General features: G+C 45.2%; 1 protein-coding gene across 2 annotated transcripts in view; it reads left to right on the top strand.

The window, feature by feature from the left end:
• Positions 1-12,453, top strand: part of ULK1 (unc-51 like autophagy activating kinase 1) — a 94,500-nt gene that overhangs the window by 42,930 nt on the left and 39,117 nt on the right. For both annotated transcript variants that reach the window (XM_087880305.1, XM_087880304.1), the window contains 2 exons: positions 7,356-7,414; positions 11,542-11,624. In XM_087880305.1, coding sequence (XP_087736431.1) covers positions 7,356-7,414; positions 11,542-11,624 — 142 coding nt within the window. The remainder of the gene's footprint in view (positions 1-7,355; positions 7,415-11,541; positions 11,625-12,453) is intronic.

The raw sequence follows: 12,453 nt of genomic DNA, 5'->3' as shown, positions 1-12,453 counted from the left end.
TGATGGCTTAGCGTATTGTGTGAATCCATCTTCTTGTGGTTTAATGCTTTCAACTTGCCAGTAAATCGTTGTGGCCAACTGACTTGTTTGAGGGCAGCATTTGAGATGGGGCTAAATCTGTACCTTCTCTAGTTGATGCTTATACATTCCACAGTTGTGTGTGTGAACGCCTCTTGAGTATCTGGAAAACCTCCAGGTTGACTTAGGATCTTCTTATGGTTATTATTACAGGGACACGGTGGCTCAGTGGCTAAGACACTGAGCTTGTCAATCGAAAGGTTGGCAGTTCAGCGGTTCAAATCCCTAGTGCCGCATAACGGGGTGAGCTTCCGTTACCTGTCCCAGCTTCTGCCAACCTAGCAGATCGAAAGCAGGTAAAAAATGCAAGTAGAAAAATAGGGGCCATCTTTGGTGGGAAGGAAACAGCGTTCGGTGCACCTTTGGCATTGAGTCATACCGGCCACACGACCATGGAGACATCTTCAGACAGCGCTGGCTCTTCGGCTTTGAAACGGAGATGAGCAGCGCCCCCTAGAGTCAGGAACGACTAGCATGTATGTGCAAGGGGAACCTTTACTTAATGGTTACTATCAGTAGAGGAGGAATTCATCATCAGAATGGCCTGTCTTGTTGACATTTAGATTTCTCCTTGATCACAAAGTTCCCTTTGAATCAAGTAGGATCTTTTGGGTCTTCATGGACATGTCCATCAAGTTTGCTCCAGAACAATATCGAGTGGTTTCTGTCGGCCACTTCCGTGACTTTTGGGGGACAGTCCTGTTTCTGGTGTTCTCCTTTCCAAGAAACTAATCAAGGTCAACCACCCTTAATCCACTCACTCAGGCCCGACTTCATCGTTGTTATCTACACAACCTCTGAGAGCCAGAGGCCATAAGCTAAACAACCTTATCTATTTCTATGGTGCAGGGAGAGGTGAATGCTGATTAGATAAGAGGAGATGAATTTTAGAAAGCTATCAAAATGCAGAGATGCCCGCCTTCCAGCAAGCTGGTCTTTAAAAAATAATAATAATAATAATGAAAGAGACCTCAAATACTGTCCTGGGAAAAGGAAGGGAAAATTCAAAACAGTCAGATTTGCATAAATTGCCCCGAAGCCATTTTGTGTTATGCAAATGTTGCCTCCCGCAGGAGGACTTTGAAAGAATGGGCAGTTCCACCATCACACTATGAAAAGCCAACAAAAGTTTCCATAAAGTTTCCATAGAGAAGGCAGACAAAGGGTATTGTTCCTCAGGGATAGTTTTAACAGGTTTTATTTTAATTCTTTTTGTTTAATGAGTTTCCCAGGGCACATGTCCTGTAACCCAGTTGGAAACAGCGAATAAATTACACTCCACAAAAGTCCATTTTAAACAGCGGCCAGAATATCAGAAAGCAAAACTGAGCTTGCTTAGGATCAAAAATGCTACACTTAATTTATTAGAAAGGCACGGTTGTAAGCCATGAAGGGTTGGCACTGTTGCTTGTCGATCAGAAAGGTTGGCAGTTCGAATCCCTAGGACAAGTCTCCTGTGTGAGCAGGGGGTGGAGTAAATGACCTCCAAGATCCCTTCCAACTCTGTTATTGTTATAAGGTAGTCCTCAACGTACGACCACAATGGAGCCCAACATTTCTGTTGTTGAGCGATACAGGTTATTTATTTGTTATTTATTTATTTTATTGATTAGCCCTTGGGCTTATCTAAAAATTTCATCTAAAAATGAAAAATACAACAATTTAAGACTCTAGTTGAGACTCTAGAAAGAGTGCGGAGAAGAGCAACCCAGATGATGAGGGGACTGGAGGATAAAATATATGATGAATGGTTGCAGGAACTGGGCCTGGCTAGTCTAGTGAAGAGAAGGACCAGGGGAGACAGGAGAGCATCTTCCAATATTTGAGGGGCTGCCACAGAGAGGAGGAGGGGGTCAGGCTATTTTCCAAGGCACCCGAAGGCCAGACAAAGAATAATGGATGGAAACTGAACAAGGAGAGATTCAGCCTGGAAATAAAGAGAAATTTTCTGACAGTGAGAACAATCGACCAATGGAAGAGAAGTTGCCTTCAGAAGTTGCGGGAGCTTCATCACTGGAGGCTTTCAAGAAGAGACTGGACAGCCACCTCAGAAATGGTGTAGGTAGGGTCTGTTTGGGCAGGGGGTTGGACTAGATGACCTATAAGGTCCCTTCCAACCCCATTACTCTGTTAAGATCGATTAAGATATAGATAAAATATGATAAAATAATATTTCGGTGTCACCCCTACAATCCACCCCAATCAGCAAGACAGGCGTTAAGTGAGTTTCGCTCCATTTTACAACCTTCCTTGCCACAGTTTTTAAGCCAATCCCTACAATTGTTCTTTCTAGTTCCGATTGATTCTGGTTGCTTTTATAATGTCAAAGGTGTTGTAAACTCTTCTTTTCCCCCATGGGTGGGGCGGGCTCCAAAACCTTATCAAACCAGTAAAGAAAACCATGGTTTTACAAGCTGGTCACACTAAGCCCCGATCGGGCATGTCATCATGGTTTAAGCAGAGCTGGAGAAAAAGACGCAAGAGATTTGAGAACGCCGATTATTATAAATAGAACTTAACATTTGATACTCAGCAGCTGTTGACATTTTCCATAGTGCGGTTTATTTTTTTTACGGTCTTTTCTACCGTAAAAATCTGCCAATCAGAAATTCTGGATTTTTTGTTTGGGCGCCTGGCTCCTAGTTTCAAGTCCAACCTGTTGGAGAAGATCCCATGTTTAATCCTGTTAAAAAAAAAAAATCCCCAACTTCAAACACAGCTCTGCCGTTTGCTTAAGCAAACACGTGGGAGCCACGGGTTTCCTACGTTTTGCTATATTCTTATCTGCTGCTGGTTCAGCAACTCCCTTTTTGGCCAACTTGAGTATGTATTTTGAGTCTGGCAGGGAAGGGGAGAGGCCCTACATGTCCTAGCTGCTTCTGACCAACCTGGCTGCCCTCTCGGTGTTCTGGAAATGGAGTTCTTGGAAGCTTCCCCCAGCTTGGCCAAAAGTTGCTCAGAAATCCTGGAAGCAACCAAGATATCCCAGTGAGGAAGAGGGATTGGTTCTGAGGTCTGAATTCATGTTTCCGAAGATGTAGCAGTAGACGTTCTTAATCCCGTCCATGTCATTTGTTAGGATGGTTTCGGACGACGTTGAGTAAACCAATGAAGGTTGAAGTGGTTTGCTTGGTGAAATTATAATCTGTGGTCTACAAACGCTGGGTTTACTCCAACGTCAACTGCGGTGGTTGGGTGTAATTTTATCATTCATGATCATGTGATGGAAAGAATCTCTTTTTTCCAAGTATCATGGAGAGTTAATGGGCACCATGGGCTGGAGAGGTTGGTTGAGAGACCATCACTTCAATGTCTTGAAGTCGTGCTGTGATTGGCGCAGTGGTTAAAATGCAGTATTGCAGGCTAATTCCGAGTTCGATCCTGACTCCCTCAAGGTTGACTCAGCCTTCCATCCTTCCGAGGTTGGTAAAATGAGGACCCAGATTGTTGGGGGCAATAGGCTGACTTAGAGAATACTGTAAAGCATTGTAAAGCGGTATATAAGTGTAAGGGCTATTGCTATTGCCCTCCCTCTGGCAACTATGAGGCAGCACAAGATGGCTTCAGCCAGGTTTGCTTCAGAGTTGACAGCCAATGGGTGCGTTACTTGGAATGCTGATATCCTCCTTCCATTCCTTCCTTCCTTCCTTCCTTCCTTCCTTCCTTCCTTCCTTCCTTCCTTCCTTCCTTCCTTCCTTCCTTCCTGTGTAGTGATTAGAATGCAGTATTGCAGGCTAACTCTGCCAACTGCCAGCCGTTCGATCCTGACCAGTTCAAGGTTGAGTCAGCCTTTCCATCCTTCCGAGATCGGTAAAACGAGGACCCAGATTGTAGGGGGCAAGAGGCTGACTCTGTAAACCGCTTCATAGTAAAGCACTATGAAGCGGTATATAAGTCTTAAGTGCTATTGCTATTCTTTTCTAACACTGGGGTATTTTGGGACTGGATCAGCTGTGACAGCACCCATGTTTTGGGATGAGTCTTCTTGGGCTACTCTCCAAGTTTCAGTTGTGGAGTTGGCAGATTTGGCCCAATAACAACCAGACCTTGGTTTGCTCAGGTTTGTAAGTAAACTACAGTTGGTTGGTTGGTTGGTTGGTTGCCTCCATTGTGTTGTGCAAGCTGCAGTGACTGTTGGCGTACCACATGTGTGCAGATAGCCCAACAGTATGTGTAAATTTGAGGCCAAATCTGACTTCTCCAATGACGGAAGATTCGCGCTAAACCTAGTTTTCATTCTTGGAATATAGTGGTAGAGGAGTCCTCCTGTGGTTGAGGAGTATCTAGAGTGGTCAGCAACCTGCGGCTCTGGAGCCGCATGTGGCTCTTTCATCCCTCTGCTGCGGCTCCCTGTTGCTGGTTGGCTCCACAATTGATAGGGTGTTCGGTTAGGACAGGTAGAGGAAAAAGGACGCCATGTTAGGAGGAGACTATGATGGGGGAACCGGACTTTCGGTCGGCTCCAGAATTGAACGGGGCTTCCGGTTAGGACCTTTGTGGCTTTGAGTGTTTAAGGTTGCCGACCCCCGAATGTTTTATGTTCAAAGTTAGCAGCTGTAAGATGCATAGTCTTCAACTCCCCAAATTCCCCAGCCAGTATAGATGGACCTCAACTCCTAGAATTCTCCAGCTGGCATGGATGGATTTCAATTCCAGAATTCCCCAAGTGGCATGAGTGGATTTCAGTTCCCAGAAGTCCCTACCAACATGGGTGGACCTCAACTCCAGCTTGGATGGACTTCTTCAATGCCCAGAATTCCTCAGCTAACATGGTTGGACTTCAGCTTCCAGAAATCACTAGCCAACATGGATGGGCTTCAACTCTCCGAATTCTCCAGCTGGGGAATTCTGGGAGTTGAAGTCCATCCCTCTTAAAGTTGCCATGTTTGAAAAACACCAGTTTGGACCGTTTCCTTCCTCCCCTTTTGCTCTCCACGTGCTTCCTAAGTGGTTTAAACACTCTCCGGGGCCACCTGCTTTTTCTATCATTTTATTTGGGGAACAGATTCCAGCTGAAGGAGAGCTGATCTGTTAGAGCCATTTTCTTCCAAACCCGTGAGAGACGTTGGCCCTTCTGGAATTTGTCATTTGACCCACTTTCCTCCCAGGCCAAAGGAGGAGGGGAGATCCTGAGCTCGCCCCACCTACCGCATTCAGCGCGCCTCCAATGGATCGCGCCGTCCTCCCCTTCCTCTCCTCATGTTGCAAACATTTTATTTTTAAACCAGATGCCAACGGGGCACGTCACCGAAAAGGCCGGGTGCATGCATAAGTAAAGTAAACATAGACCCAGCTATAAAGCTGATCAGAAGCTTATTATGGCACTTTCTCTTGATCTTTTCTGGAAACCGAGCTTAGTAACATGGCATCTGTTAAGGTCAAAGCTCTTTCTTGGGTCACGTGATCCAGTAGTGGCTTTCAATTTAATTTGCTACCGGTTTGCTTGTGTATGTGTGCACTCATGCATGGGTGGGTGCATGCACGAGTGCACACACTCGTGGGCGGACCCACCCGCCGCCGCTACCGATTCACCCTATGAGGGGCGAACCGATAGCAACCCACCACTGACGTAATCCCCCCTTTACGAACTTCCCAGCCGGCAAAGTCAACGAGGGAAGTTGACTTGCTTAACAACAGCATGATTCGCTTTAACGATGACAGGGGTTCGCTTAACAATCGATGGCCAAAAGGTTTGTGAAATGGGGTGTGACTTAGCGTCTGTCTTGCTTAACCGTGGAAATTCTAATCCCAATTGTGATAGTAAATCGAGAGAGAGTTAGATGTAGATAGGTAGGTAGGTAGGTAGGTACTGTGTTTTCCCCGAAAATAAGACCCTGTCTTATATTTTTTTGAACCTTGAAATAAGCACTTGGCCTTATTGCCATGCGTTCAAAAGCCCGATTGGGCTTATTATCAGGGGATGTCTTATTTTGGGGGAAACAGGGTAGATATACCAGTAGGTAGGTAGGTAGGTAGGTAGGTAGGTAGGTAGGTAGGTAGATAGATAGATAGATAGATGATAGGTAGGTAGGTAGATAGATAGATGATAGATATAGATGATAGATAGATGATAGATAGATAATAGATAGATGGATGGATGGATAGATAGATAGATAGATAGATAGATAGATAGATAGATAGATAGATGTGGATGATAGATAAGATATACAAAATAAGCTGTGAGTTCGATCCTAGGCAGAGGCAGATATTTCTGTCTCTGGGCACAATGAGAATATATCTGCTGAACAAAACTCTGCATTGGTGACAGGAAGGGCATCTGGCCAGTAAACAATCAGCTCCATTCAGTTTCCCAGACTCCATTCTGCAAGGGATTATGGGATCGTTAAAAGAGGATGATAACAGTGTCAGGCCCGGAAGCCATATTTTAACTTTGAGCCTTCAGGCCTGCCACAATTTCTACTGTGGGAAAATTGGAGGGGGGGTTATATGGATTGGTGATCTGTAGTTGTCTAAATAACATTCTTTCCATAGATGGATGGATGGATGCATAGATGGGTAGAGAGGTGTAAATGGGTGGATAGATAGATGATAGATATAGAAGGTAGATAGGTAGGTAGGTAGATAGATGATAGATGATAGAGTGAGTGAGTGAGATGGATGAATGGATAGATTGATAGAGAGATGTATAAATGGGTGGATAAATAGATGATAGATAGATAGAGATAGATGATAGATGATAGATAGATAAATGATAGATAGATAGATAGATAGATAGATAGATAGATAGATAGATAGATAGATGATAGAGTGAATGAGTGAGTGAGATGGATGGATGGATGGATGGATAAATGGGTAGAGAGATGAGTAGAGAGATGTATAAATGGGTGGATAGATGATAGATATAGAAGATAGATAAATGATAGATAGATAGTGAGTGAGTGAGATGGATAGATGGATAGAAAGAAAGAAAGAAGGAAAGAAAGAAAGAAAGAAGGAAGAAAGGAAAAAGAAATAAAGAAAGAAAGAAAAAGAGAAAGAAAGAAAGAAAGAAAAAGAAAGAAAGAAAGAAAGAAAGAAAGAAAGAAAGAAAGAAAGAAAGAAAGAAAGAAAGAATATCAGGAAGGATAGGGCTGAATGCCCACTACCATCTCATTTCATCCTCCCCAAATCCCTCGGTGAGCTTTCTCCAAAGGCTGGTGATGGACGGGCTGACTTTCGGCTACCAAAGCCTTTGCCCTCCGAATGCAGCGTTGCAAACCAAGCGATGAGCTGAGGTCCAGCTGTTCTAATCCTTTCTCCTTTCCCTCCCTCTGCAGGCCAGCAGTCCCCAGGACCTGCGTCTCTTCTACGAGAAAAACAAGTTGCTTGTGCCAAAGTAAGTTCCAGCCGGCCGGCCGGCTTTTCGTCTCCTGCCCTCCCTCCCTCCCTGCCTGCCTCCCGCTCCCCTCCCGTCTTCTTACCGCCTGTTCCTTGTTGTGTTTTCAATCGGCACCTGTCCCCTCATGTGCTTTGCCGACCGGGTTTAGCAACCACTTGGCAACGGGCCTTTTCTGCTCTCTAGCTAGGAATGATGGATCTCAGCAACCGGCACGCCAACTTAGTTACCCCAGCTGACCTCACCGGGTCTAAATATTTGAAGCAAGCAGGGTGAGGAGAACAGGCAGGGCGGCGAAGATCCCAAACCTTTGCCAGATCCACTCATTTCGGCCAAGCATAACAAGCTCCTTGTGTTTTTATTTTAATTTTTTTCCCCCCCTTCCTTTCTTCCCAACCCAAAATAAACGAAGAAGGAGCATTGTTCCAAGTTCTCCCTGTTTCGTTTTACCGGGCCCATCTTAAAAAGGCTGCAGTTGGTGGTGAGCCCGTATAACGGTCTTTGATGAGAAATTCTAGAAAAAGGAAATTTTTAGACAGAGTTGCAAGCTTTTCCCTTCAGGGTTCAGTCATGGTTTGTTTCAACTACAGTTTGTCGAGTAGTCCTAGAGGGAAGGTTTACGTGCTAGAGCACTGTTTCTCAAACGGAGCAATGTTTAAGACGGGTGGGCTTCAACTCCCAGAGTTCCCCAGTCATCATGTTTTAAAACTGGTGGATTTAATTCCCAGAATTCCCCAGCCAGCTTGTTTTAAGCTCCCAGAATTCCCTAACAAGTTTGCTTTGAGACAGGTGGACTTCAACTCCCAGAATTCCCTAGCCAGCTTGCTTTAAGCTCCCAGAATTCCCTAGCCAGAATGTTTTAAGATAGGTGGACTTCAACTCCCAGTATTCCCCAGCCAGCTTGCTTTAAGCTCCCAGAATTCCCTAGCCAGAATGTTTTAAGACAGGTGGACTTCAACTCCCAGTATTCCCCAGCCAGCTTGCTTTAAGCTCCCAGAATTCCCTAGCAAGTTTGCTTTGAGACAGGTGGACTTCAACTCCCAGAATTCCCTAGCCAGCTTGCTTTAAGCTCCCAGAATTCCCTAGCCAGAATGTTTTAAGACAGGTGGACTTCAACTCCCAGTATTTCCTAGCCAGCTTGCTTTAAGATGAGTGGATTTCAATTCCAAGAATTCCCCAGCCAGCATTCTTAAAGATTTTAATTATTTTGTTATTACATTTTTGCCACTCGTCTTGCTGCGAGGCAATTCTGGGATAAGGTTGGTGGATCTCAATTCCCACAATTTCCCAGCCAGAGTCCTGGCTGGGGAATTCTGGAAGTTACAGTCCATTCATGCATCTTAAGAATGCTAAGGTTGCAAAACAAGGAATGGGGTATGTCTAGTCCAGGGGTCGGCAACCTGCGGCTCTGGAGCCGCATGTGGCTCTTTCACCCCTCTGCTGCGGTTCCCTGTCACTCAAAATATGCATCGCAACCGCCAATGTGTGACACCCACCAGCATGCGATGTATTGAGCTTTTCAACCCCCGGAAGGCCAACCATGGCTAAATCCAAGAAAAGAAAAGTTTCAGAAGAAAACAGAACGTTTAATTCAAGTACATATGCTAGTTTTGTGGCCGCTCAAGAAATAGTCAGGCACGGGAAGGGTTTTGTGGCTCCCGGTGTTTTCTTTTCTGTGGGAAATGGGTCCAAATGTCTCTTTGAGTGTTTAAGGTTGCAGACCCCTGGTCTAGTCTAATGAAAAGAAAGACTAGGGGAGACATGATAACAGTGTTCCAATATTTGAGGGGCTGCCACAAAGAAGAGGGGGTCAACCTATTCTCCGAAGTACCTGAAGGCAGGACAAGAAGCAATGGGTGGAAACTAATCAAGGAGAGAAGCAACCTTGAACAAAGGATAAATTTCCTGACAGTGAGGAAAATTAATGAGTGGAACAACTTGCCTCCAGAAGTTATGGGTGCTCCATCACTGGAGGCTTTCAAGAAGAGACAGGACTGAAATGGTACAGGATCTCCCGCTCGAGCAGGGAGTTGGACTAGAAGACCTCCAAGGTCCCTTCCAACTCTTTATGTTCAAAAACCCTGTGCTAGAGACGACGGAGGGAAAAGCCAGAAGGAATGACTTTGCCAGTCTTGTAATAGCATGCTGTTGGCTGCAGGCCAAGAAGGAAGTCGAGGCTGGGCCAAAAATTCAATTTGGATTTAATTTGATTTGATGCTGGTGACGTTTTCCATTTTAATTTTGAAAGAAAGTAAAGGACATTAAGCCTGGTTAATTGGCTGGCCCTCTGAGCACTTAATCGTTTGTCTTTTGATCAGATTAAAACCTCTGGGGTGGGAAGCTTTTGAAGGGGCCGTTGGGATGGATCCAAAAATTTTTGTGAGCAACCTGTGACCGATTTTTGGTGGCCTTTTAGGTCAGTTGCAAAAAGGGGTATGTGTGGAGTTACTCATGCCCCCACCCCATAAATCAGATGAGAAGTTGGATAACTTTGCTTAATAACCCCTTAAGTAAGATGTGGGTTTAAACTGGAGATGATGATGATGATGATGATGATGATGATGATGATGATGATGATGATGATTTTGCTTGCAAAATCATGATTTGAACCAACATGTCATCTCAGGCAGGAGAGATGATTGAGAATGAGTCTATATAGCACCGTTTGTTTCGCTATTTTTTGAAAAAAAATCTTGTTATTAAATAAAAACCTTGATGGCGCTACGGAGAGTCCTCATTTAGCAACTGCCTCTTTTAGTGACCGTTCGGATTCATGAAAGGGATGGAAAAAGTAACATTTGTGATCTGAACTTCCCTTGACAACTTTCCATAAAGCAAAAGTAAAGCTGTAGTTAGATTGTAAGTGGGGTTGCGGTTTCATTTAGTGACCGCTTTGCTTAAAAACTGAGTTGCTAGTTCCCATTCTGGAGGCTAAATGAGGACTCCCTGTATATGTTTATACTATAAAAGTGCTGGGAAGAAAGAAAATTGTTGCAGAGGTGGCGCAGTGCTTAGAATGAAGAATTGCAGGTTAAATCTGCCGACTGCCAGCAGTTCGATCCTGACCGGCTCAAGGGTGACTCAGCCTTCCATCCTCCCGAGGTCGGTAAAATGAGGACTCAGATTGTTGGGGGCAAGAGGCTGACTCTGTAAACTTCTTAGAGAGGGCTGTAAAGCACTGTGAAGGAATTGCTGATTTTTCCTTCCTTCCTTCCTTCCTTCCTTCCTTCCTTCCTTCCTTCCTTCCCTGCCTCCCTCCCTCCCTCCCTCCCTCCTTTCCTTTCCGCTTCCTTCCTTCCCTCTCCTTTCCTTTCCGCTTCCTTCCTTCCTTCCTTCCCTCCTTTCCTTTCCTTTCCCTTCCTTCCTTCCTTCCTTCCTTCCTTCCTTCCCTCCCTCCCTCCCTCCTTTCCTTTCTGCTTCCTTCCTTCCTTTCTTCCTTTCCTTTCCTTTCCTTTCCTTTCCTTTCCTTTCCTTTCCTTTCCTTTCCTTCCTTCCTTCCTTCCTTCCCTCCTTTCCTGTCCTTTCCGCTTCCTTTCCTTTCCTTTCCTTTCCTTTCCTTTCCTTTCCTTTCCTTTCCTTTCCTTTCCTTTCCCCTTCCTTCCTTCCTTCCTTCCTTCCCTTCCCTTCCCTTCCCTTCCCTTTCCTTTCCTTTCCTTTCCCCTTCCTTCCTTCCCTCCTTTCCGCTTCCTTCCTTCGCTCCCTCCTTTCCTTTCCACTTCCTTCCTTCCCTTCTTCCCTCCCTCCCTCCTTTCTGCTTCCTTCCTTCCCCCTTTCCTTTCCTTTCCTTTCCCCTCCATTCCTTCCTTCCTTCCTTCCTTCCTTCCTTCCTTCCTTCCTTCCTTCCTTCCTTCCTTCCTTCCTTCCTTCCTTCCTGCTCAGTGGTTAGAATGCAGTATTGCAGGCTATTCTGCCGCCTACCAGGAGTTCGATCCTGACCGGCTCAATGTTGACTCAGCCTTCCATCCTTCCGTCTCCTTTCAACCCTGTTATTCTGCATTCTGAAAATGTTACATATTTGTGGGTGTTTGCATTTATTTGTGTATTACTAGGCATCCGAAGTGTTAAGCAATGAGGGTGCTTTTCTTCCTCCTTTTTAAAACTCTTGTTTTATTTCTTTGTTTTTAAAGCATCCCAAGGGAAACCTCTGCCCATTTGAGACAACTCCTCTTAGGGCTGTTGCAACGGAATTACAAAGACCGCATGGATTTTGGTAAGAAGCGTTCAGACGTTGCTTAAATCCAAAGGGAGAAACCTGGGCAGCCCAGTTTCTTTTACATTTCTTAGCCTCTCTTTTCTTTTCCTTTCAATAACAAACTGAAATCCCATCATAAATCCAACTTCTGATTAGAATGAGTGTTTATTTATTTATTTAAAAAATCTGGGTTTGGGCAGTGGTGAAATCCAATTTTTTTTACTACCGGTTCTGTGGGCGTGGCTTGGGTGTGGTGTGGCTTGGTGGGCGTGGCTTGGTGGACGTAGCAGGGGAAGGATACTGCAAAATCCCCATTCCCTCCCCACTCCTGGGGGGAAGGATACTGCAAAATCCCCATTCCCTCCCCATTCCTGGGGGGAAGGATACTGCAAAATCCCCATTCCCTCCCCACTCCTTGGGGGAAGGATATTGCAAAATCTCCATTCTCACCCAACTCCAGGGGAAGGATACTGCAAAATCCCCATTCCCTCCCCACTCCAGGGAAAGGATACTGCAAAATCCCCATTCCCTCCCCACTCCTGGGAGAAAGGATATTGCAAAATCTCCATTCTCATCCCACTCCAGGGAAAGGATACTGCAAAATCCCCATTCCCTCCCCACTCCTGGGGGAAGGATATTGCAAAATCTCCATTCTCACCCCACTCCAGGGGAAAGATACTGCAAAATCCCCATTCCCTCCCCACTTTGGGGCCAGCCAGAGGTGGTATTTGCCAGTTTTCTGAACTACTCAAAATTTCCGCTACCGGTTCTCCAGAACCTGTCAGAACCTGCTGGATTTCACCCCTGGTTTGGGGTGTTTTTTAAAAAAAACAATTAATATTGGAAT

The sequence above is a fragment of the Pantherophis guttatus genome, chromosome 17 (assembly GCF_059756535.1).
Source record: "Pantherophis guttatus breed Tessera chromosome 17, ASM5975653v1, whole genome shotgun sequence".
In the NCBI taxonomy this organism is placed as follows: Eukaryota; Metazoa; Chordata; class Lepidosauria; order Squamata; family Colubridae; genus Pantherophis; species Pantherophis guttatus.
The sequence above is the reverse complement of the archived record's forward strand: the minus strand, read 5'-3'. Positions and strand labels throughout refer to the sequence as shown.